Below are 26,427 nucleotides of genomic sequence, written 5' to 3'. Positions count from 1 at the left end.
TATTTCTTCTGTTACCAGTGTTATTAATATTATGGAAATGGATAGACAGAGAGCAGTTAGAGAAATACTAATGTTTTATTTTTGCTATTTTTCATCAAAACACAACACCTGCATTGGCAATGACATTCCTTTCCATCCTCCCCCAAGTATGTCAAGTTTACAAAAGTCTCTGTAAACATTAAAGTGCAAAAGGATTTGCTCACAATTTTAAAGGATCATGCTGCAAACACTCGCACCTCATCAAGAGCTGGCATCACTTCCAAACGTTTGATTCCAATCAAACATTTTGGCCAATACCTTTTTTTTTTTTTTTTTTTTTAATAATTCAACAAGAACAACAAAAAAGTACTGAATGTATAAATCTTGTTATATTTCCAACTCGGTCATTTGAAAACAATAATACAAAAGAAATTCCTTTGTTAATGAATCCAGTCATGTACCCTGTGTGTCTCTTTTAGGAAAATAGAGACCATGGTTGATAAAAATTGATCACAGAGGTAAAAAAAAAAAAAAAAATTCTAATTACCTGTTCTAAAGTCCAAGATGAGAAACAGCATCTTTGTTTATTTGTTTGGAATACTGACGAATGAGGTTCACTGAAGGCTTAAACGGCCCCTTTGCTGGTTTTGATTGGTAGAAAGTTCTGTGCCTTTAAGAGCAGTTCAAAGCAAGTATTTCGGACGTACACTGTGTTCAACAACACGTCAGGTCCAGGAGGGATTAACAATCAATTCAATATCACATCTTATGGGTTGGTAACATTTCTGAAAGTTCTAGTAGATAACCGAAAAAAACGTAAGGCCTAAGGATGTACTCACACTTGGCTATTTAAATTTGACTCCCAAAATCCAGTTCATAAGATTGTTGCTATCCATCATAAACTCCACAATTGAAATAAACGACACAAAATAATCAACAGAGTAAAGAAAACAAGTCAAGAAATTGTTCAGTGATTCAAAGGCACATGAGCATGTGTCTGAAACTGCCACAGTGCACAATAAAAAGAAACAGAATGACTCAAAATAATCAACAAAGTAAAAAAAAAAAGGTAGAGGCACCTGGGCAATGGACCTGTCATATAATTCCTGCTCCTCTCAGTAAGGTTGTATTTGTGAAATGAAGCGATGGCACGCTTGAACGGGTCAAAGCACGACTGTGGAGACCAAGTGTGAGTACACCCTGAGTTGTTAACTTCTTTAGACAGCAAATTAAGATTAAATCACCCAAGTCTTATTTTTCCTTACTGGTTTCAAGACATAATTTGAAGATCCACTTTGATGTGGGGGGTTGTTGTGCTATATGTGGGAGGCTAGCCTCCTCCTCATATCCATCATGGAGGACCAGGGAATGTTGGAGATCTTGGAATAGGTCCTCAGTGAAGACAGAACAACTCTCACGAGGTCTTCATCGAGTGCAGATGTAAATGTGCTATGTGTCCGACATGTGTCCCAGAGGCGTGTCGGCCGGACCGAGAAGACGGTACTTCTCCTCCAACGAGGGCTCGGCGGCGCCGCCCTGTAGGTGGATGAGCGGCTTGGTTTGCAGCAGGACGCAACCTCGGCCCCGCCTCTCCTGGTGGTTCCTGCGGTTGAACACCTTTATTCTGTTGTCCAGTTCCGGGCTAGCCTTCTCGGAGCTTGTGGGACTGGGGAACTTAAGGTTGACCGGATCCACCGTAAGTCCTTTCTGAGCGAGGCGGGAGTCCTCAGAAAGAGACGAGAGGAGCTCCTGGACCACTGTGCTCTGGTCCTGTCCCGAGAAAGGAGGGGGGCGGCTGGGGTGGGAGCTGTAGTTCAGGTTTAGGTCGTGAGCGGGGTTGGGCTGGATGTGATTGGTGGGGCGGTGGATGTCAATGGAGGCTGTGGTGACCACGCCGGTTCCTAAGCCACACGTCTTGCCATCTTTAGAAAAGAAAAAAAAAAAAAAGGTCACAAGTCTTGTTGAGGTCATGTCCAGCATTTTTCAAAAAATGGCACATGATGATCATGATGTATTTCTTCTGCTTCTTAATTTTTTTATTTTTTTTGCATAAGGTCAATGTCGAGAAACCTACCGCTGCTTGCTTCGCTGTAATATTGGCTGATGTAGTTGTTCATGTCATCACGGACAACTGGATCTGAGTGGGTAAACAAGACCGAATTTTATTCACAAAAATGAACGAGATGTAATAGAAAACATCAATTTGAATGATCTATCATTAGCTTAGCTCTCGGAATGGACTGTAATAATTGTTGACATTGCAGTATTGAAATGAGTGTCATCAAATAAACAGGCACAGACTTAATTGGATTTGACACCCTTGCGGGTACTGATCCATTTCAGTATAAACACGACCAATGAGTTCAAATGGAAACTATCTGTTGTGTTTACAAGGAAATATTGACAGAAATAGCTTGTGCCTCAGGCCACAGGTGCTTCAAAAGGCTCACGCTCTGCCGAATAGTGCACCAGGAAATAGACCGGGCCCGTTTAGGCTGGCCTCGGCTTGACAAAAGTGGGCCCGAACGGAGGCTCTTTGTTTGGGGGGGGGCGATGTGCGCGGTTGAATGGCGCTGATCTTTTGCTCGCTTGATTGGACTTGAGCTCACTGTCTGCTGGCTGAGTGCGAAGCGCGAGTAGCTTGAGTGCAAGCCCCCGTCCCGCGGGACACGCTGCTGCTGCTACTGCTGCAGACTCTGATGGGTAATCTCATTTATTTTTCATTCTAAAATATTAATCCCTGGGCCACCCCCGGAGAAGAGGCATTGCACTCACTAAAACAAGACGGAGACAATCGCTGCACAATTAATAACACATGAGTGATGGAGGTGAGGCTGGGAGGGGAGGGAGGGGGGGGATTAGCTGTCCGGCATACATAAAAAGGCTCTCGGCTTCTTTTTTTTTTTTTTTTTGTGAGACAGCCCGGTTATCAAGCTGTCACTTGTGTGTGGAAGAGGAGAGGTGACATGCTGGGTCCTTTTAGTACACTCTACTGTACACCTGATGTATTGGTGGCCAAGTCATTATAATCAATCTGGATATAATCTCAAATTCAAATGATTTTTTTTTTGATGAATGTGAGAAAGGCCCATTTCTTGATTCCAATTCCTTGATTGCAGGGGTGTGAAATTCATTTTTGTCACGGGCCACATATTTTCATTCTGAGAGCCATTATGACCGTCAACAAACTGATGAATAAGTAAGTTTGAAACCCGAGACCAGTCAAAACTGTTAAAATATTTTTAAAAGATCAATGGTAACAAAAATTGCTAGCAATATCTGTGTTTTTTAAAAGTGAAGACAATTTGTGACTTTAGTATTGACACATGAAGTTGGTGCACAATTTGTCTTCGTGGGCCACATAAAATGATGTGGCGGGCCGTATCTGGCCCCCAGGCCTTGAGTTTGAGACAGATAGGGTTTACCGTATTGACCCGAATATAAGACGAGGTTGTCTTACATTCGGGGTCGAGACAAAGGCTTTTTTCAAACTTGAGTCTTAAAAAAGAGGGGGTCGTCTCATAATCAGGGTCGTCTTATATTCGGGCCAATACGGTAAGTACTGTCACTGTGACTTAATGCAGTTCTTCACACATGAAAGACTTATTCTACCTGCTGAGGCCTATTTTTTTTCTGTATTGTGGTGCCTTTTTTGAGGTGTTGCAGTGTAAAGATAAGATTGTAAAAGCAGCAGTGCGGTAAGTGCTCAATGACCTGCTTCGAGGAGCAGATGTCGCGCTTGAGTGACAGCCGCTGTTGTCACCGTGTGACACGATTTGCTACTTCGAAGGCGTCATAAGACTTCATCTCAGGGGACACTTGGACTATCTGGGGCATGGTGTCATGGTTCAGGTTGAGAAGTGAGGAGATAGCGAACTGACTTGATTGAAGGTGACTTGACCTGAACCTGCGTCCGCTAGCCTGTGAGTGCTCCTCCCCGTGACCATGTCGGGGTGGAAAGGTCCACTTTGTATCCCTCAGCCAGATTTGCTACCGCGACGACCCAATGGGACAATATTGTGGTTTGCCATTGAAGTTTGCAGGTGAATGAGAACAGATGTTGACAGGAGCCTACTGCACTTCTTAACAAGGCCCAATGCACAGAGCACTCTGTCGCCCAAATAGCCCAAGTTGACCGGTGGCTAAAGCACGACGGGCGCTGAGAGTGACACAGTTGTTTTCTTCAACGTTCAGCACATCCTAAAAGCTTTTTTTTTTTTTGCCGCTGGATTGATCTGGTGTGCCTGGGGTCAGATGGCTGTGCCGTACGAGGATGGAGGGAGCTACGAGGCCGCTCCAGGGCCATGCGTGGCCTTGCACCATTTAGGGACTGTTTGTTGCACATAATTATGCACATACGTGATGCTTGCACCTCTCTGCTGGTTTGTCATGCTGTCTTCTCAAGCAAACGTTCCACCTGGCCTGATTACATTCACTGGGCTTATTTAAAATCTTCTATTTGGCCTGAATAGTAAAATTCAATTGCAATGAATTCAACATCAAACTCTGGAGTCTTTTGTTGATGTTTTGTATATATAAAAAAAAAAAATTAAAATCAGGATGTTACATTGAGGGGTCATCGCTGTAAGATTCACCATTTACTGTCCACTAGGGGGCATATTTTCTCTTGTTAACATATTTTTGAATATGTCTATTTGTATGAACTTCCAAATTGTCAAAGATTAAACTACAGTAGGATTCCACTTCTTCACTTGAACTGTGACCCTTAAGGTACCCCGAGAGAAGAGTCATTCAGTTGAAGCGTACCTGCAGCATTGTGCAGCTCTCTGGGATTCCTGTGAGCGCCTTCGTCGTCAGACTCCCCAGGAGTCAAGCCCTCCACAACCTGGAAACTCCTGCCCTGCTTTGCCCACACGCGATGCATCTGCATAGCAGCCTCGCGCTCCGCCGCCAGGTCCAGGTCCTGCTGGGCCAGGTGAGCTCGCAGCTGTCTGATCTCAAACTGTACCACAAGGATGGAGCGATGGGATTGCAGATGAGGATGGATGAAGATGAAGACAGGGTGGGGAGGTGGAAGAAAGAGATAATACAGTGGAAGAAAATCAGGGATCTGTATCAGTATATCCAATTTGTTTCATTTAGGTAAGAAAAAATGCCAAGCATAGTTGTCCATTTTCACTGATTGTGTACGTTGTTTTTTCTTCATATGTGCGTGGGATAACGACAGTGGAGTGGCACTTGGAAGAGAATGACTATCAATGAGGTTTTGCTGCCCTCTTGTGGCAACAGATTGACCAACACCTCCCAAAATAAAACGCATCTATTGATCTAATTTAAGTGTACAAAAATTATATTCTGCTCAGTGCTCATGAATTTAAACTACTTGTAAGAAAAAAAAGAAAAAACTGGGGTGTAACAAAACCAAAAATAGGCTCAATCATTTTGTTGTTTTGGATGATTTCACATTTCAATTGATTTCACTTGAACAGTGTGGCCTTTGGATTATTTTTACACTTTAAATGAAAAATTACACTTGTTTTTTTTATTCTTTAGTAAACCTCTTCAAAGGAAATTCCATATACTGGGAAATAAATTAATAATGTATGCCTAGTTTCAACAAAATACATCATTCCATCTCAAACTGAGACGTAACATATCAAACTGAATTGTCAACATACTGAAAAAAAATCATTCTACTTTAAAAAAACATCATCCTTTAATTATGTCGCACGGTGCGGATCAAAATATGTATCAAATCGTCTTTTATCTGAGATAGGTGCACCTCCAACATGTACATTAAGCAGTGCACAATTTATTAATGCAACTCACTCATGTGTTTGGTGTATGTTAGGATGAAATAAAAAGGTGCTCACAGCCTGTTCCTGGCAGATTTGCGTGAGACGCTCCAGTTGCTCCTCTCGCACTGCTTTCGTCTTCTCGCATTGTTGGATTTCCAGTTCCATCTCGACTTTGACTTGGAGCACGTAAGCTGAGGCCAAAAAGGAAATGGCTTTATTACATTGAACACTACATGGGAAGCTGTTTAAAATATTGTAGTAAATGTTATATTTGATTGGAATATAATTTTGCAGGAATTATAAATATGTTTTAAAGCAAACTCAAGATACCAAACTGAGCTTCAACGCACATTGAGCACATGATTTCATTTTGTTAACACCCCTCCAGCTACACCACTAGATGGCAGCAAAGTGCTTGTATGGCAATGAAGGTAATTTACATTTATTGAAAATATGAAATCATTTTCACTATTCACCTTAAAGTCATGCCAATGTGACAATACTTAAGATGTGCGTATTATTTTCATTTTATATTTCTTTTACTTTTTTGATTCATTAAAAATATTCATTATAATGAAAAAACAATGTTTTATGAGGTTCACGAAAAATATATTTAGAGAAAATTTCAAAATAAATAAAGGCCATTTTCATGAAATCTGCTATTGAGTTACCGTTGAGACACAATTTCAAATTAGCCAGACTGTCCTTTTAAAACCCAAGCCGTCACCAATTCTTGCTTTTGTCACAAACATAACGTGATCCAAACTCACTCAACAAGCTAAGTGACAAGTATACGGCCAGAGAGCCCGATTCACACACGGCCAGTCAATTGTGGCGCTCGGTGAGGACGTCCTCTTTCATTCAGATTGACACAAGCATCAAGCTAATTGTGAGAGGGACTCAATCTTGTTGTAAATGTGCACCTCTCACTCCTGGCATGTCCCCGTCTAGCCTAACAAAGAAACTCAATCACTCACATGTATTAAAGGGAACAGGTGGAAGTGGACTGAGAGACAACACCTCAACTGCATGAAGAAGAAGAATGTGTTTTACCAAACAAGGAAATCAAATAACGTCCTAGGAATTAGAGCCTGGATTACATGACGATGAGCAAATATGATGTCATGGTGACGATATCCATGTCTTCCACCTTTGTTTTTGTTTTTTGGGGGGGATAAAGTGCAACTTTGTAATGGTTTTGAGGACTATTAGTAAAAAAAAAACACCTCTGATCAACAATGAGCAAAGTGAAAAGAGAGTCGCTGTGCGGTCTGTTTGCATGCAGCAGGAGGACCACGGTGAGGGTGACCTCGACACGGATATCGAACCGGAGCGCATTAGCATAGAGGAGAACAACCACTATATTCATTACGGTCCCTGTGAATGTGCTTACCCAGACCCTACAATCGATCCAGGTCTGAGTAGACGAGTGACAGCAAATTACTCTTGGGGATGATCAATAGCTATATTGCTCTGAATAGTAAATAATTTGTATAATGATGGAGAGAACGAGGTCAGGAGGGACCTGGTGCTCACGGCAACCCGTTAACACGGTCCATATGATTGAATAAACGGCGTGGACACACCGTCGATGATACGCTTCACCCTCCAGATGCGCAGGGTGATGATGAGGCTGATGGCGTCCCAGGGGCTGCTGGGCCCGTTGGCCACCGTGGAGGCCACCATGGGGGCCAGGGACAACACGATGACGGCTCCATCAAACACCTGATGATGAGAACGCTATGCTAATAAAATGCTAGTGAGGTAAAGCAGATTATTGGGCTGTTAACATTGCGGGGGGAAATACTAACCATAGTCAAAGTTGGACGCAAAGAAAATATTTTATTAAGACTAGGAAATACTAAATGTGGTCTTGTCCCAATACATTTGTCCACATCGTGCTAATAGATACTGTGTATGATACGATAGGTGAAGAATTGTACCTCGACTTTGTTTTCAATGTAGTCCCAGATCCCGAGCACAACAATTCTGAAGACAGTCTAGAGACAAATGAAGACATTAAGTGATCAAGCGCATTAAGGTCCATCTTGCACTTTGCCAATGTGGTCACTTTCGCTACGCGCCTTTCGGCGGCACCATTGATTCACCCGTCAATTAGCATGAGGGGTCACGCACAAGTGGTCCGCCAAATCCATCATGCGTTGGTGCCATTTGGATATTTGATTTGGAGCCAACGAAGCGAAACGCTTTAGAACTTGAACAATGTTCTGACTGGTAGACAATACCAAAGTCATTAAACACCCTTTAAACGTCCTCCCATTGACTCTTCACATATGACGTCATTGCCGAGGATGGATCATATTGCTTGACGCCCCCCCCCCCCCCCCTCCCCCCATGCTCATTAAATTCCACTTCAATTATTGCTTCTGCTGGCTAGATGATAATTAACGTTTGGTTTAGGGCATTAAGGCCGGCGCCGGCAGTGTAATTGTTTTGCACTGGAGTCAGGCCTGCGGGTCAAACGCTTCCCTCTTCATTTAGTATTGCACAAATCGAAAGTTTTGTCTCTTAAATGTTTCAAATTACAATTGTACTTCAAATATCAATCCTAACCTTGGTTTAAAACCCTAGGCAGAAACCCTAACCCTAGTTTGAAACCCTAATTAGCGATCCTAAAACTCATTGGAAACCCTAGTCGGAAACCCTAACCCTAGTTTGAAAGCCCAGTTCGAAACCCCAATCTTAGAAACCCTAAAAGTAGTTGGAAACCCTCGTTGGAACCCTAACCCTAGTTTTAAAACCTTGTTTAAAACCCTAACCCTAGTCTGGAACCCTAATTAGCAGATCCCAAGACTGGTTGGAAACCCTAGTCGGAAACCCTAACCCCAGTTTGAGAGCCCAGTTCGAAACCCTAATCTTAGAAACCCTAAAAGTAGTTGGAAACCCTGGCTGGAAACCCTAACCCTAGTTTTAAAACCTAGTTTGAAACCCTAACCCCGCTTTAAAACCCTAGTCGGGAACCCTAACCCTAGTCTGGAACCCTAATTAGCGATCCCAAGACTGGTGGGAAACCCTAGTCGGAAACCCTAACCCCAGTTTGAAAGCCTCGTTCGAAACCCTAATCTTAGAAACCCTAAAAGTAGTTGGAAACCCTGGTTGGAAACCCTAACCCTAGTTTTAAAACCTAGTTTGAAACCCTAACCCCGCTTTAAAACCCTAGTCGGGAACCCTAACCCTAGTCTGGAACCCTAATTAGCGATCCCAAGACTGGTGGGAAACCCTAGTCGGAAACCCTAACCCCAGTTTGAGAGCCCAGTTCGAAACCCTAATCTTAGAAACCCTAAAAGTAGTTGGAAACCCTGGCTGGAAACCCTAACCCTAGTTTTAAAACCTAGTTTGAAACCCTAACCCCGCTTTAAAACCCTAGCCGGGAATCCTAACCCTAGTCTGGAACCCTAATTAGCGATCCCAAGACTGGTTGGAAACCCTAGTCGGAAACCCTAACCCTAGTTTGAAAGCCCATTTCTGTTGCAATTGTTAGGAATAAAAATGATTGTCTTTAATTGGTTGTCGATTAACATACGATAAGTAGTGGATTCAGTCCGACTAATTTGCTGTCTAAAGTAGGATAACGTCAAGATCAGCTCATCACTTCAGAATGATCTGGCTAACTAAGAAGTAGATGTGAATCATGGCACATTACCTCTGAAAAGAAAAGGGACAGGATGATGAGACTGATCCAGTGGATGATGCTGGCAAACTGGAAAGCATTGGTAACTGCAGACACAAATAAAGGCAGCCTTGAAATAAAAAGTACACTTGCACTTCTAAAGCACCAACTCGTCTTTCAACTAACGGAGGACATTTTGTCCATCACGGGGCCATCATTTACTCCAAGCGCTAATCTTTTGGGTTCATTCCCCGAAGACTGTGCTATCATTAAAGCTGAACGCTGGCCACCAATCAATGGAGATGCCGCCATTGACAAGATGCCTGCTTCGTTATCCTGTCTCTGCATTGCTGTTCATCATCAATTGGCAAACATGCACAGCCAGCGCACGTGTGATTGGCACCACTGGGAAAAAAAAAAAAACCAGTGAGGATGCACTACTGGATTTGATTCTTCAAGTCAATTTATTTCCCCTTTTCAGTTGTGGTCATTACAAAACAATAAATGCTATCAGAGACCATCTGTGTTCTCAAAAGCATGCGTTGAAATAAAAGGATGGACTCACATTGAAGCAGTTTGGTGTCGATGAGTAGCTCCAAGGAGAGGAAGAGCACCACCAAGATAACGCAAGCTACTAGGACACAATTGAAACCAGCACTGAGCAGACAGACTTGCCATAGGGCCACTCGACGGCCACAGCAAGGCTTTAGCCAGTTGGACCTGCAACACAACACAACAAATATATATGAGGACATACTTGTGACATGATGTAGTCAATGACAAGATAAATTTATATCGAGAGATGGAAATGGAAAATAATTTGGGAGTAAAGTAGAAACAGCGTAAAGCAGAAACAACCGATTTAAATTGAATTTTTAAAGAGTGACACCAGAATGTAAAGAAAGTGCTTCATTTCTGTACTTTGCAATAAAACTGTAGTTTCCAATGTGACCAACAGAGGGCGGTAATTTGAAGAGATGCGCTCTAAATTGAGCTAAGGTGAGGATGTTGAGACTTGAGATAAGAGAGGGCATTGACGGAGGAAGGGACAGTGAAGCTTTGTGAACTGCTGATTTGAGCATGAGCTGCATCTGAGGCTGGAATTTTAATCAACTTCCAATTCATCAGGCCATGAAGAGGACCACTGTAGCAGAGCTTGATTGGGGGTAGAGGCATGCAGCAAAATCAGCATCTTGACTGTCAAGTGAGAGAAGTTAAATAAGATAGAAAATAATCCCAAATGTGTCTTCTTTTTTTATATATATATATAAATGGAATTGGAGTTGCAGCTATTAATTGACAACTAATTGTTTATCAAAATAATCAATAATTAGTTTTTGATACTGAATGCTGAAGATACTTTAATTGTTACTGACTGAACAAGTGTTTGAATCTTAATCATCTTATCTTTGTGCATTTTATTTCACTTTGAAATAATGTCCTGATATAATAACATAATATAGGAATGATAATTAATTAATCTAAAAATCAGATTAATCATTTAATCAACAAAATAATCAATAGATGAATCGATTATTAAAATAAGGGTTAGTTGCAGCCCACATATGGAATGTCATCTGTCGTCTGGCAATTGACATGTTGGCCTTAAATAGTCTAACATGATCTTTTTTTTCCATCATTTCAAGTCATACTGAGAAGCCTGAGGTAGGAGCACTGAGAAGGAACAAAGCCTCTCAGCAGTTCTCCAGCTGGAGCGGAAAGTTGGCGCCGCTCTCAATTTTTGCCTCCTCACTATTTGCTGGCACAAAAGAGGTGGCCGACATTGGTGAAGTGTTTGGCCCCTTCGTCGTTTGACGTCTCCATTGCTTGGCACACCACTCACAAGGCTCATTTGAACTGAAATGGACGAGTTGTGTCTGTGTTTGGAATTGCATGGCTTATTTGAGTGATGTGGTGGGTTAACATAACAACGTCAACTAAAAGTGACCATAATTAGTATTATATCGCTCTAATTATTTTTTGGGCTCAGTGGCACACAAAAAAAAAAAAGGGAAGCCTGTTTGGGGAGAAGTCATCTCTATCCACGCTCTTCATGACACTCGAGGGATTTGCACTTCTCAGCCTTGCAATAATAACCTTCATCAAATAATTTACAGCCAGCACCAGCTGTCTCTTTCATCTAAACCACTTCCAGCACCAACTTAATATTTGATACGCTTAAGAATAAATTCTCCAAATGGCCTCAAACCATTTGTAGAACCACATTCAAAAAAACTTTTAAACACTACCCTGCAAATTATTAGCGTCAGGGTTTAATGTTGCTTTAACAAATGATTAAAAAAAACTTTTTTTTTCAATATACTACTGTGGTGAAACAGAGCCACACTATAATAACAGCTACAAGGCCAAGAATCCTAATTTGCACAGGACAAGTACAAATCACAAATAATGTCAAAACGTCCCGTCAGCATATGTCAGTAAAGCTCCATTCAAGCATTAAGTTATGTGATGTAAGTAGATTCACATTCCGAGCACGGAAGAAGTTTAAGCACTGTGTCACCGTTTTAAACTTCTTTAAAATGTCATTCAAAAAAAAAAAAAAAAAAAAACGAGAGTCAGACAAATTGTGCTCACTGTTCAACCTTAGATGTTCTATTGTATTTGAGAGAAAAACAAAAAAAACAAACAGGGGGGCCATGTTCCTTTGCTAGCAGCAGCCTTTGTGCATTGATGCCAGGATCTGATTTATCATCAGAGGATATTAAAATGAGTCCACACGGCAATAAACCTTTGAGTTATGATTTCCACTGATAACACCGGCCATCTTGTTACAGGCTAAATGCGACATATCACACACTCTGGCACGACGGAGCACAGATTAAAAAAAGCTTGCATTGAGACTGGGAAAGGAGGCGGAAGTAGCACTGATAAGACAGCCAGGAGTGTATTGTGGTGCCAAAAGTGGCTCAACCTGGCCTGGCCCGGCCCAGACGGGACGTCACAGAAGCTGCTTTCGACACATGAGTCTTACTCAAGCAACAGAACAAATGTTGTACTTCTGACCCATTAGGCTCTGACAGTCTGACAGAACCACCTAGTCATAGTGGACAAGTTCAACCTTTGCAGCTCAATGAATTTTAGAGAAAGTTTTTATCTATCTATCTATCTATCTATCTATCTATCTATCTATCTATCTATCTATCTATCTATCTATCTATCTATCTATCTATCTATCTATCTATCTATCTATCTATCTATCTATCTATCTATCTATCTATCTATCTATCTATCTATCTATCTATCTATCTATCTATCTATCTATCTATCTATCTATCTATCTATCTATCTATTTATTTATTTATCTATGTATTTATCTATTTATTTATCTATTTATTTAAATGAGCTCTTATATGAATCATTTTCTTATGGGCGTGAACCAATCAAAGAGGCTCCGCCCCTCTCCGTTAAATTCAGAACAGGTGAGGTATGCATCCGAAATGTTTAAAACAGTCTGAACTTTTAAGGAATTGCGCAAATTTCCACTTGCAGATGATGTTGAAGTGTGGGACAGCATGTGTTGATCCAGTTGTCAGCACCCGAGATGGAGTGGGCCAGGACGGGGAGATTAAATCAGGGAGGGTAATCGATAACAGTGTGTCAATTGAGACACCGAATGCTGGAAGATCCACAAGCGTCTGATGATCAGCTCTGGTAAATAATAAAGTGTGTCTTGGTAAATACTACAAACGTTTTAGACTGACATATTCTTTTGTCTTGGATAATAGACCCAAAGTAAATTTGCTCAGGTGTACCTAATGATGTGACCAAAGAGCTTCAGACAAGAAATGCATGCATTTAAACACCAAATGAAAGTTTTAACTCTTTTTGCCACTGGCCTTGCCCGCAGCAGAGGAATTAAGGAGTCTGGGAGATAACATGAAGCAGTCGCTCCCTGGTCACTGCCTCTGACAACTTCTCATACTGGCTAATTAAAGTGGGCCAAATTACTCGACTTGTACTTCTCTCTCACTTCTGACAAAGCATTTAAAAGTAGGAGTGCTGATGAGTTAGTTTGACCCTCACATGGCACTCTTTCAAAAAGATTTAAATGGACATTATACTAAGCAACTAAACAGTAAAATGAAAAAAAAAAAACAGGCAGCAGTCACCCTCCACCTCCTAAGACCAACAGAGTTATTTCCAAAATTGGATTTTTTGACCTTCGCCCAAAATCTACTGGTGACGGGCAAAGATGAACTTTCCTATTTTATACCCTTGCTCACGTCACGTTTCGAAGAACCATCTGGACCCCTTTGCACATTTAGAACGACCGCATCAACGGCATATGCTACTATTTTAGTTTCTGGCAGGCGTGAACTTCTCCAACAGGATGGAAGGTGACATCATGCCCACAGCTCACGTATGCGCTAATCAAGCCAAAAAAAAAAAAAAAACAACAACATACCGGCTCACACAAAGAAAAAAAATACAACATTAGTGTGACCCAAAATATATATATTTGGAGCTTACAGCCGGTTTGAAAAATGATTCTTCCAACTCAGATAATGAACAGGACAAGAAACTGGAGGCGGGATTCAGGAAGTATGACCATCATCATCTTTATGATGTCACTCAGCGCTCCATCAGTCAACCGTTAAAAAGGTTGAATGAATGAGCCTCCTCGATAGCTCCATCAGCTCCCACAAAAAAAAAGCAAGGAACCCAAACTTGAAATAAGGAGAGCCAACAAATAAAAGAATCATGACCACTATGGGGGGAGAGTGGGCATCCATAAAAGTGCTGAACACAAGCCCACGCCACCTTGATCCTCCCAGCATTTTTCCAGACAGGAAGATGGATGGACCCAAGTCTATTAATAAGTACACTTTACTCAACAGGGCGCCAAAACTGCTAACACTGCAAACGGCCCCTGATACAAACTGCAACTACCACCTCCCACAGTGGTGCCCACTCATCTCCCCGATTGGAGCGACAATGCAGTTAAGCGAACTCTCCGAGCGCAACTTGGAGGCTCTCTGGAGCCTGACGACAAACGATCGCAACACGATTTACAGCAGGTGCTCCTGGAAGCTTCAATTTGATGATGGGAAGGAAGAGGAGAACAGCTGAAATCTGTCCAAAATAGAAAAAAAAAAAAAAAAGGGGGAAAGGGAGACTATCTAAATATACGAGGCATCAACGAAGCAAACTATTGTTCCTAATGAGCTGTGACAGCGCAGGATAAATTGGAATATGAAGTGAAGCATGATTACAGAGGATTAGATAACAAGCGCCACACAGCCCCGGCTTTTCTCTCGCGCTCGGTTTATAAATACATTTGCTGGCGTTCCGTCGACGCATGCACACGCCACGCTCACTTTGGCGGCGGTGGCGTACAGTGTGAGGAGAGAGCGCTAAGGTCAGCTCCACCTTCACAATGCTACCGGCTGTGATATGCAAAAAGCCGTTGACGGGAGGTGCTTCATCACGTCGTGGCAGCCTCTCGTTGTGATTAATCCCCTCCGCTTGCTTAAAAACGCCGGCAGCTTTACGTTAGATGCAAATTGTGATGGCACCTTTTTTGGAGGGGGGGGGGGGGGGGGGGGCCTCATGTGGCACTTGAATAGCGCCAAGGGTCTTCTCAAGTGCGCTGTGCTCTAAGTTAATGGTTGCACAATGTAAACAGGAAGAATGCAGACGTATAACTGAAACAACACTGATGGAATGAATAAGTGAATAAATATGTGGAACATTTGGCACGATTGAATACTTTAAAAGTCAAAGTGAAGGCAACTAAATGGGAAGAAATGTTTGCATCGGAGTTTCTCGTGTACAATAAATTGAGACAGAGCTTTCCAAAAACAAATTAGAGCAGTAGAACTAAAAATCTGCCGTAAGCAGTGTGTGTAAATCCAGCCCGAATCATCTGTTTACTACCTGTAGTTCTATCGCCATTATAGCCATTAAGGTCATGCCTGACTGGGCCATTTGTCAGCTGAATTGGATCGATGTCAGATTGCTTTCTCCCCGAAACCAAAAAAGCATCGACTTTTTGATCTGGACCAAATCAAGCTATTCAATAGTGGTGTCAAATCAATCATATAAACTGCGGACCACGAGTCTGAAGAAGGGAGCAGACCCAACCCCACCAAGATAAAACTGTCAGTTCCATATTTGTCTTTGTTTGTCTGGAGCTTTAGGTTACAAGCTGTTTACTCATTGACTTAGACTTTGATTTTAAGAACTTAATCAAAAGATCCCAACGTTCTTTTTAGCTTTAGCACATCTAGTCCATATTTACAGATGACCAAAATCATACAAAAAACAAAATTGGCCTTCTTGATCTGTTTTGACAGTATGCAAAAGGTTGGGAATACGTGCTACTGTCACCTACAGGACTTAAGTGGAACGGCAACCACGGCTAACAGTTCTAACGAGCTAAAAAGCTAAAGTGATACATAAACCTTGACCCATTGCTAAAAGAAAAAAGTAAATAAAGTTTGCCTATGTTTCCACTTCCCTAAATAAGTTTTGCTGACATTTGCACACACTCTAGAGTAAGTGGAAATGGGCAATCCACTTTCTCAGATGGGGTCAGTGGAGCCGCTAACATTCCATCTCTATACGTTTTCATTTTTACGGCTGTGGATTGCTTCGCCACCGCCGGCCGGAGTCTCGGCTCGGTTCAAAAACACTTCATCATTCTGTACTGCCATAAAGAAAAAAAAAAAAAAGATTTCCTCTGCCCAATTTCCCTTGAAGGGAGCTCAGCAAACGGTCTTTCTCTACTCAACCTCTATTCATGACACACTATCATGGTCCAAAATATTTGGCCGCTTGGTGATGGGAATATGCTGAGTTGACAATTCAACAGTACATATTTTGATTTTGCTTAAATTATGTATTTCCTGATTATTTGGAAGTTCTAAAGTTCAGAAGATCCTCAACCACCAGCACTAACCTGCAATCATGAACTTTGCCATGAACGGTGATGACTGTGGACGAGTTATTTAGCGATGCTAACAATCTGATACTGTGGGCTAACTTTGAAGGCATATTGATTGCGTAATTAGCAGACGGAGGCCTTATGGTACTCAAATCTAAAAAAATAGTAAACTAGGACTCATGATGAGTGAGACCTACTCATTTTACGTGATTGCAAATTGGATGCACGATTATAGTAACATATTTCATAAATGAACATACACGGTCAACTTCCCATGCCAAATAATTAGGTGGTGTAAATTGAATTATTGGTAAGACAGCCCACGACTGAGCCCGGTTAAAAAGTAATGCTTGTCTCCAAAACATTGCCTTGCAGGTGCTTTTCTGGTGGAGCTACAATAGGAAATGTTACATGCATAATTCAACACTGTAGACACAGTCGTGTTTCCCACTAGCCTTCCCCGGGACAAAAAAAAAAAAAACCTGTAGCACTCACCGAGACAAGAAGCAAAGCGCAATAACAAAATGTACAATGTTTATCGGTGCAAATACAAATACGTGTCAGAGTGAGGTACAAGTATCAGTGCTGCCAACTGCGCCGCTGTGAAACGGTCGGTTTAGTGACCTAAACGATATAGTTGGACCGGGCTCGTAAATTACGGCATGGGTCCATTGGCTCCCTCTTGTTGATAAGTGTCCTGATGAGAGCGTATGTTACGCTGGGATGGAGTCGCAGGTGCACGACACAATGGAAAGACTGGAGCGTGGAAAGCAATGTGACCTCCTTTCCATATGTCACACATACTGAAGATAAACATAACTTTCTGTCGAAATCAAAAAAACATTTCTTTACATTCTACCTGTTTTAGACAATTTCCCTGGAGCCTTTGTAATGTTAGTAACATAGAACAGTAACTAAATTGCAATCATATAAATTTATATACACTATATTGAGCTTTTCATGCATTGGAGTTTAATTTATAACCCAAAATGGGAATAATCACGTTGTATAACTACGGGCGTGTTATTTTCATATCGGCTGAAGCCAAAATAGAGAAAATCTTGTCGAAATATGTTGACGTCTGTGATGTAACGTGTAAGATAGCTAATTAATGCAACAAAAATAAATATTTGTGATCTCACAGCAAACACTGACATTATTTGCTTGATAGCAATTTCTAAGAAGCACATCGCATGATATGTAACGAGCATTTACCGTAATAGAGAACAAGAGTGACAATGACAAGGAACGTGTTTGTAGTCAGGGTGATTAGTAAGTTTGATGAACCTTTTTATGATGATCGCATATTTCTTATTATGCAATAATCTGTTGCAGTCTGTCAGTGCAGATGTTGAAATACTTCCAAATAAAATACCCGTTTGGGAGTGGGAGGGGTCTACTCGTGATGTGTCATCAGTGGAAACTCATCAACATTTTACTCACCCTTCCCGGGCTTCATCTTCATCGGCATTGGAAAGGAGCTGCGAGCCAGCCATCGAGAGGTCCAGCGCCGCGAGCGGAAGGTCTCGGTAGCCGAAGCTCACCAGCTGGACCGGAGGAGCCAAGCATTGGTTCTCATCGTCCACCTGCTGGGAGATGACCTCCAAGTCTGACAGAGCTGCAGTCCCCACGTCCCTAGTCGACCACCAAGACAAGACGGAAGATGTTATGATTGCGCTCGCTCGTTGCCTGACATTGAAGTGTTTGATATAGAGTAAGAAATGGATCAGTAAAAAATGAAACGCACATTTAATTGTGCTTAGTTCCTGCAGAGGCCGACGCGTAAAAGTAGTGAAAGATGGCAAGCAAGACAATGTGAGCGGTGACATAGCAAGGCAACCCAGATGAAAAAGGAGTTTAATTATTCAGTCGGGCAACACATTCTTATTCACAGCGTTGCCCTCGGGGTACCGGCGCTAGGTCACCGAGGGTCACGCACAAACACCCACTCGGCATCGTGAAACGACTGAGCGCTCACGCGGTTTTGCAACAACAGAGAAGTTGCCGGTCCGACGTTTGCTCGGAGGGAGCGTAATAACTGGGGCGTGTCTTGCTTGAAGTGCAACGCTCGCATACATTTGTGACCACTGTTTAATGCATTTTCAAGCACCACAAAGCAGCAAGAGAGAAGAGGTTATCGCTTTGAAAATCGGATATATATATAGATATATACGTATAAAATTAAATCTAATAATTACATAAAATAAATGATTAAATGTAATAATTAAATATGGTTTGTCGTATCATTGCAATAATGATCGATGATTTGGGTAACCAGCTAAGCCACCGCTAGCGCTAATGTCATTGCTAACCTTACTCTTCAAAATGGGGTGCGGTGACTAATTAAAAATTTGCTTAAGTGGTGAATAAATGCTTTCAATACTTGTAGCACATATGTTTATTCATCAGATTTTGATAAAGAATTTGAGTAAATGTCACAAAGAAACTGGGGGGGGGGGGGGGAGCAATGGTCAGGAAGGAGACATGCTAAGGAGAACAAGGATCTCTTGTCTCTTGAGAGACAGATCCAAATGAAAGGAAGACTGAGGGCAGCATCGAAACAGACCATTGCAACAAAATACTTCAGTTCCCAGAGAGAAGGCACAACAACAAGTTAACATTATTTTTTTTCTTATTTCTACATTTCACATTGGCAAATCCCCCTTGACAACACACCCTGATCCATCTTAGTGTCTCAAAATGATAGCTTTAACACCACGGTCGGCAAACAGCACAGCCAAGACCCAGTTGGGCCGCTTCAATTGAGCACGGAGGTGGAAACAAACGGCGAACGCGGCCGCAGACTGACTCTCCGCGTGTTTGTGTGCGATTGTTGTATTTTTAGACCAGAGCAGATGCTGGTGTATCGAGTCTGATGTGATGTCATTGCCTCTCCCTTTGTCAGCTGAGTAGATCCCCACTCGCCTTCAAACGTCAAAGGAAGTCAGGCACGGGTGGGGGGTGGGGGGGCATGTCAGGGGTTATGCAACAAGCTCAGGGGGACAACAAACAAAAAAGAGGAGAGCTCTGAGCAGTAAAAGAGGGGAAATGGCGCTGAGAGAGACAGGGAGGATTGCATGTGAAAAGTGGAGGTAATAAATGAATGGGAGGGAGGTGGAGATTGGAAAGGGGGAAGATGGATGGCGGAGGAGAGGGAAGGATGAGGGCAATGAAATGAGATGATGAGGAACCATAAAGATGGAGCCGCCACATTCTGTTCAAGTCAGCCTTTTTCACATTTATTTCAGCTACAATTCGCCGGGAAAGAATTCAAAATAGCTCGGCCATTTCACACGTGTCTGCGAGTGGTGGCTGGAGGCAGTTGGGGATGGGAGCAGTTGTTTTTACGTGCCATCCGTTAGGGGCGTGCATCTCGGCACAAAAAGACCACACGATTCTCGGTACGATACCGTTCGAGGATTTTCAAAAGTAACGATTCAATTTGGTTCGATTTTGTGCGATTGCCATTTTTAGTCATATGCAATCACAAGCAAACTTTGACATGTTTGTAACTATTGAAGTTTTTTTATTTACTGTATTTTTCAGACTATAAGGCACACCGGACTATAAGGCGCACCCTCAATAAATGGCCCATTTTAAAACGCTGTCCTTATATAAGACATTATCGATATATGCATATATATGCACAAGTTAATGCATCATGTCAGATTTTTAATCCAAATCAAATCATTCTCCATTTTATCTTTTTCATTTCAACTGCAGACGCAAAAAATTACTTTATAATCACAAAATAATGATCCATAGTCTTTTGATTCATGATTCATAGTCTTCAGCGGGCCACTTATGATTGATTTCATGACACAAGGCTTCGGGCCAGTTTAAATTTAGGAATTTGGTCCATCTATAAGGCGCACCGGACTATAAGGCACAAAATCGGCTTTTGAGAAATTTTTTGGTTTTTAGGTGCGCTTTATAGTCCAGAAAATACGGTACATGTAAAAGCTTACGTGTTGCTGCATTTTAAATATTAACTCAACATTTGTTCATTGTCAATCTCACATGCCCCCATAAAAGGAGTTGTGCTACTTTTTTTTCAAATTCTATTGCTCTTTTCAAGTCCCGCTTTAGACAGAAGGCTTGGAATTGTGATGAGAGAGCACCGAGTAACCTGAAACATTCACAAGAGAAGCACGCAACGTGACTGACTGACAGATGGACAGACAGCGTACCTTTAGGAGAGGAGAGACAGGTACACACATGAAGGATGGAAAGGTACACACACACATACTCATTCACTTACTCACACAGTTTATTAAAGCATACAGTGCTAACGCTGAAAGGCTTTTGGCTTAATCGGCGCAATCGTAACTCTTCAAGGTCATCAACGTAGTCTCGGACGGAAAGTGCACAGTTGCACCGTTTAACATCTTGTTTTATCATTTTTGCTTAAAAGATTAAGTGTGAGTATATTTATACATGCTAGACAATTTCAAATGATGTTGAATAATTTGGAATTTTAAGTTAAAAAAATGGTCCAAAAGTGGAAAATAATGCCGAACCAGATGAGAAGAAAACAAGAGACAAAGTGGCTGATATGGGTACTGTATTATATTTTCAGTAGGTTCCCCCCCCCCCCCCCCTCTTAGTTAATGAAAAGAGCATTGGATGTTATTGCAGTCTTATCTCAAGAGCTCCTGCCTTCATCCCAATTTGATGGGATTATTTCCCGCAGCGAGAAGACCTCACATTTCTTTGAAGATACACAAAAACAAATTCACCCAAGGCCAGGATGCTATTGCTCATACGGCAAATGCAATATGTATTGTTGCAATTCGACAAAATTGATATTGAAGGGGAACAAAGGAGCTTCTACAGACCACAACTTTTTTATTGTCTGTTCAGCAATTTGTGTGTGTAAGCGATGCCGCCTACATGTGTGTATACGCAACGACAAGCCTGTGCATACAAATAAATGAGAAAATTCATGAGAGAAAAGGTTCCCTCCCTGCACATTTTTACATAAGCACAACAAATGACACGCTGATCGGATTAGTTTTGACCAAGATATTACTTTGAAGTTACAGCGGGGAGTCAGTACACACCTGCCGCCACATAAAGTACTTCCGATTAACCCCAAATAAAGTTTCGGCAGTTCAGAATAGCAGTCGGTTCCAGCATAAAACCTTCAGGGGGAAAAAAAGCCTGCTCGAACTCCTGAAGTTTATTTGGGGTTAGTCAGAGGCACTTTAAATGGTTGGATGTTTTGCTTTTTTTTTTTTTTTTTTTTTTTCTTTCAAATCATATGTGGAAACTCACAAAACAAAATTTTGTGGCAGCCTATGTGTGTGAGTATTGTTTTGTGGTAAAATAATTGATGCAACAATTTAAAAAAAAAAATGTATTGCTTTGAAAAATTGCTGCATTCAAGTAATAACTACCTGATGAAAAAGTCAGTATTATTTAAACATTTTAACATAAAAGTCTACAAAAACTCTTTATGCTGTTATTCAGACAAAAAAATGATTAAAAAAATCAAATACTTAATTTGTGTTGGACAGCAACTATAAATCATTGTCTTTGATATATTTTCTTATGCGATTGAGTTCGTATGTGCCCTTAATCAACTTTTTATTGGATTAATGTAATATTAATGACTGAGACGAGAGAAATAATGAAAGGGACAATATAAAATCGTTAACTTCCGTGTGCAAAGCTTGCCACAAACACATCTTATTGCTGTACTATGCGCTCTAACACACACACACACACACACACACACACACACACACACACACACACACACACACACACACACACACACACACACACACACACACATCATGACCTTTCTTAGACCCCCTGACGCTCTTGTACAAAAAGCAGGTTGGTAATTGCAAATATACTCTGAACAACATTAGCACAGGTACACACTAACGAGCCATGGAACATACACACACACACGCAGGCACTCACACAGAAAGAAGTGATATTCAGGGGAGTGAAATCTCCCCGAGGGAGGCAGATAAAATTAAATAGCGGACTGTAATATTGAGCGCCAGGTAGGAAAGGTCATTACGAGACAAAAGTTGCTCTGGGGATTTCAGTGGCCAAAACAGAAGGTCATGTAAGTGACTGCGAGGCAGAGCCACTGAAGAATATTCTTCATCCAGCAAGTGTGAGTGTCTCGCTCATGATAACGGTCATCCTTTTTGAAAATGAGGAAATCCATGCATATTTTCAAGATATATTATCCGGTTTGGGGTCATAGCTGACCTGAAGCCAATGCGAGCTGACAGGATTCAAACCGGGGAACCTTTCAACTGTGAGTCAGATATGCTAATCACTAGTCCACTGTGTTGCTGATATCAGCAATGATTAGATTAAATTAAAAAAATGGAGAAAAAAAAGTAACGTTTGGGGGAAAAAAAAAAAGGGGTATCCAGCTACTTTGTCATCAGTTCAAAGCGGCTTTAGTGAACTCCGTGCACTTATACAAGTTTAAACTTTTATTAGACACTGTTCATGAATCATGACCCCAACACCACCCGGACTTTCAGTAATATAAAACTAAGATCTACTACCCGATGAAAATCACGATGATAAAGACGCCGTAAAGTGGGCTAACTGAACGAGGCACATCAGGTAGATGGTAGTAAACGGTAGAATGACTTAAAAGATGCCTTACAGAATGTCAATAAAATTGAATTAGATTGGATTCGGATTAGCAAACGTGATGTGCTAAAAACATATTTATGAGTATGTATGAGTATTTACGATTTTAAACACTTCATAAACCCAACTCGTATTCAGGGAAAATTAAAGGGGCACCACTTCAGGAAAACTCTTTCTTAATACTGCGTACAATATGCACTAGAATTCAACTCCAACTCTATTTTTGTCAAGAAATTCTGCAACTAGAATAAAATTGACTGCCCCCATAAAATAACTGAATATTATAATTGATGTATTTTTTCCCCCTTCTTTTTAATCTTCATTCTCTCACGTTCCTCTTTCATCACAGCTTGCCCACCTCGCAACCACCCACTCACTCCACTTGCAAAGATACTCAGAATAGACCGTTTGATTGGCTCAAGTCCCATCACAAAGCACACAGTTTGTTTGTGTATTTCTTGTATGCTTGCTTACATTTCAGGGAAATTATTAGATTTGGTCAAAATATTGTACTGGGCCTCTATCAAAAGGTGACTAGAGTGAGGAATTCAATATTGATGCTCCCTGTACTAGTTGACTCATAACAGCAGGGATAGGCCCAGTTCACCTGTGACCCAAAAGAGGACAAATAGAAGGAACCTAACTCGTGCAAATATAGCTTTAGCAAAAAAAAAAAAAAACCCTCGCACTAAGCAACTGACACTGATTTCTAACAAGGTGGCTTTGTAATCGGGGTTAATGGAAAACCAGCAACATTTCTGCAGAATCGTACATGCAGTAATATGGATTTTCACATTTGAAAGTGAAGATGAGGCAAAAGACGGCAGGTCTACGGAACCTTTGGGACTTTATTGACAACCAAATTACGGTTGAAGTGGAAGAAAAAGCCAAAGCAGCAGAAAACACAACAAGCTCACCTTGCCTGTCTTAGCATTTGTGTCACTATTGTGAAGCACTTCTCGTGTACTTTGTATTATTAGCAGAAAACACAACAAGCTCACCTTGGCTGTCTTCGCATTTGTGTCACTATTGTGAAGCACTTCTCATGTACTTTGTATTATTAACACAAGAAGAAGAAATACAATTAACTGATGGACTAAGATGCCCATGCTCCATCTTAGCGAGGGCAAAACTCCGTATGAAGCAGCCACATATTGAACAATGTTGTCATTCTTTGTGCGTGAGCATGTTTGTGTATAAACTCACCCAGCATTCGCCATGTCGTCTGGTGAGAGGGAGGAGAGATGTGTAATTCTTATTGCCACTTTCCACTCGTCCGTCCTTCTCTTGTAATTCACCGCCTATATGCTGCTGCTTTCATGGTGAACCTATTGAGCAGAATACATTGAGAGTGATGAGTGACTGTACAAAAGTATTTTGTACAGTGGAGCTTGACGTGGAAGTGGGACGTAACAGACCCTTGGCGATGGATGAGATGAGCCTCAGGCTACGTGTTGTAGTAGTTTAGCAACTAATGAGATCCAATGCAGGAGTAACACTTGCAAATATAATCATGTCAGTCATTTAACAATATGGTTTATAGCATTTGTTGAGTTTTTGTGTGTTTAAAAATGATATCATTTTTGTACAAATGTGGTGTAGTTGTAGTGGTATAGAACTGCAAACTATTTTCCCTTTATTTGATTTCATATAAAAAAAAAATATTTGCACATATTAATTGAATAAACATTTACAAAATGTTGTAAAATTGTACTTTTTTATTATAAAGTTTCAGTGAGTTATAAATTAGGGTTAAATAAATATTAAAACGGCGGTATTGTTAAATGAATTCCTCTCTGACAATAACAATTGAAAACATTTCGGTTTTATAGGATACGTCAATTCGCTGAGGCGTGTTACTTGTTACAAGTAACAAGTAACATTTTTCAATGACGCCAACATTTTGTGTCAAAACTTTTGACGACTTCATCACTTCCCGCTTGAGTGTGTGAGTGCGTTCAGGTGGGAAAAGTATTTTGTGAGCCACCAAAAAAACGAATGAAAAAGGATTTTATGGAAGGAAAAAGAGCTACTTCGCCTACCTGAGTGGGACTCACATGGCCGTAGAGTAAAAGCTCCCCCGAAGTGAACCTCAAGCGCGACACGCTTCGTGGCCCGGCATCGTAGTAGCAGCTGCTGCACTCCGGTTCGGTACCACCACCACCATCAAAACCGGAGCCATGAGATGACGCCGCCGATCGGCGGAGGGCTTCCCCGGCGAGCTCAGCGGGAGTCCCGCGGAGGAGGAGGAGGGAGCGAGTACGAGGAGCTGTCCGAGTCCTGAAGCGGGTATCCAGCTTCCTTCCTTCCACGGTAGCAATGTGGGCGAATTCTCAGCTCAACGTCGTAAGAAAGCAATTCGCCGATGATTCGGGTGACATTTGCATCGCTCCAGTCACGACGTGTACCAAAAAAAAAAAAAAAATAGATGAGAGCTCGCCAAGCATGCAATGAGCTTCTCCCACGATCGTCAATTGTGGAGAGCCACGAATGTTTTTATTAGCTTTACGCCCGCTAGGTCCGTTGTCGAGAGCGTTTTTTATGGTTTCCAAAAATAAAGATACTATGGGAGTAGAGGGTTTGTCTTCGCGGCAATTGGCTTAAGCGTTTGTCACTCATCGGGATTAGCCAGCCGATGGTTAGCGTGCACATCAATCAATGGATGCTGACCATGTTTAGACGCTCGTTGCACAGCGTGGGAGCTGAAAAACACACAGGCACGTAAACGGCTCACGATTTGTTTTGTTTGAGGTCTTAATTTATTTGATTTGGGGCAGATATAATGAAGATCTGATTTTGGCACATTGGGTAAAAAAAAAAAAAAAAAAAAAGTGCACTTGTCACCCAGACGAAAATAATTATCAGGAAAAAAAAAAAAAAGATTCACTACATTACATACATTCAAAGAAAACTATACTCACCTATTATCTGTTGAGAGTTAGTACAAGATGACATATGAACATTTGTGGGCTTCACGTATATTTCCCTTAAGTTTTTCTATGGTTTAACTTGCATAACGGGCTGTAGGTTGTCCACCTTTTTCTGTTGCAGCTCTTGTACTTGATCTCAAATTAAAAAAAAAAAAAAAGGGGGGGGGGGGGGGCAGTATTCTTAAGCAAAAATAGTTGAACTCTTCAAACAAAAGACAGAAGGATTCATATTAAACATCAATATTTACACAACAATGCAACATACATGTGGAAATTGCACCTTGACCACAGCCAAAGTCAACATTGAAAATTGGAAGGCTGTCAAATTTGAGAGTACCAAAACATTTGCCAATCACTATTCAGTTAGTTCCGGTCTCCACTTGAGCCTAAATGCCGCCGTGTCAGGTGGCGATGACCTTGAAACCCAACAATGAAAGGGTAACGGTATTACATTTTTGAAGTATTCCCCCAGAAAACTTTGTCAAATTTTGGCATCACAGTTGGGAAAGATTCCTTTCTGTTTCCATTCCATTAAAGGCATGCTTGAATGTATTTAGTATGGAAGTCAAAGGCCTTCAAATGCTTTAA

General features: G+C 41.4%; 1 protein-coding gene across 1 annotated transcript; it reads right to left on the bottom strand.

Annotated features, from left to right (window-relative positions):
* Positions 1-123: 123 nt before the first annotated feature.
* LOC147059458 (transmembrane protein 266-like) lies at positions 124-25,183 on the bottom strand. Its single transcript, XM_085907721.1, has 11 exons — positions 24,952-25,183; positions 24,116-24,237; positions 17,720-17,911; positions 9,935-10,089; positions 9,403-9,476; positions 7,682-7,738; positions 7,325-7,463; positions 5,814-5,929; positions 4,747-4,942; positions 2,054-2,116; positions 124-1,901 (listed from the first exon to the last, which is right to left on the bottom strand). The coding sequence occupies exons 2-11, from the start codon at positions 24,127-24,129 to the stop codon at positions 1,429-1,431; spliced, it is 1,479 nt and encodes a 492-aa protein (XP_085763847.1). The 5' UTR covers positions 24,130-24,237; positions 24,952-25,183; the 3' UTR covers positions 124-1,428.
* Positions 25,184-26,427: the final 1,244 nt, after the last annotated feature.

The sequence above is a fragment of the Syngnathus leptorhynchus genome, chromosome 3 (assembly GCF_054491065.1).
Source record: "Syngnathus leptorhynchus isolate UIUO chromosome 3, UIUO_Slep, whole genome shotgun sequence".
Lineage (NCBI taxonomy): Eukaryota > Metazoa > Chordata > Actinopteri > Syngnathiformes > Syngnathidae > Syngnathus > Syngnathus leptorhynchus.
This window is presented reverse-complemented; position numbering and strand designations above follow the sequence as displayed.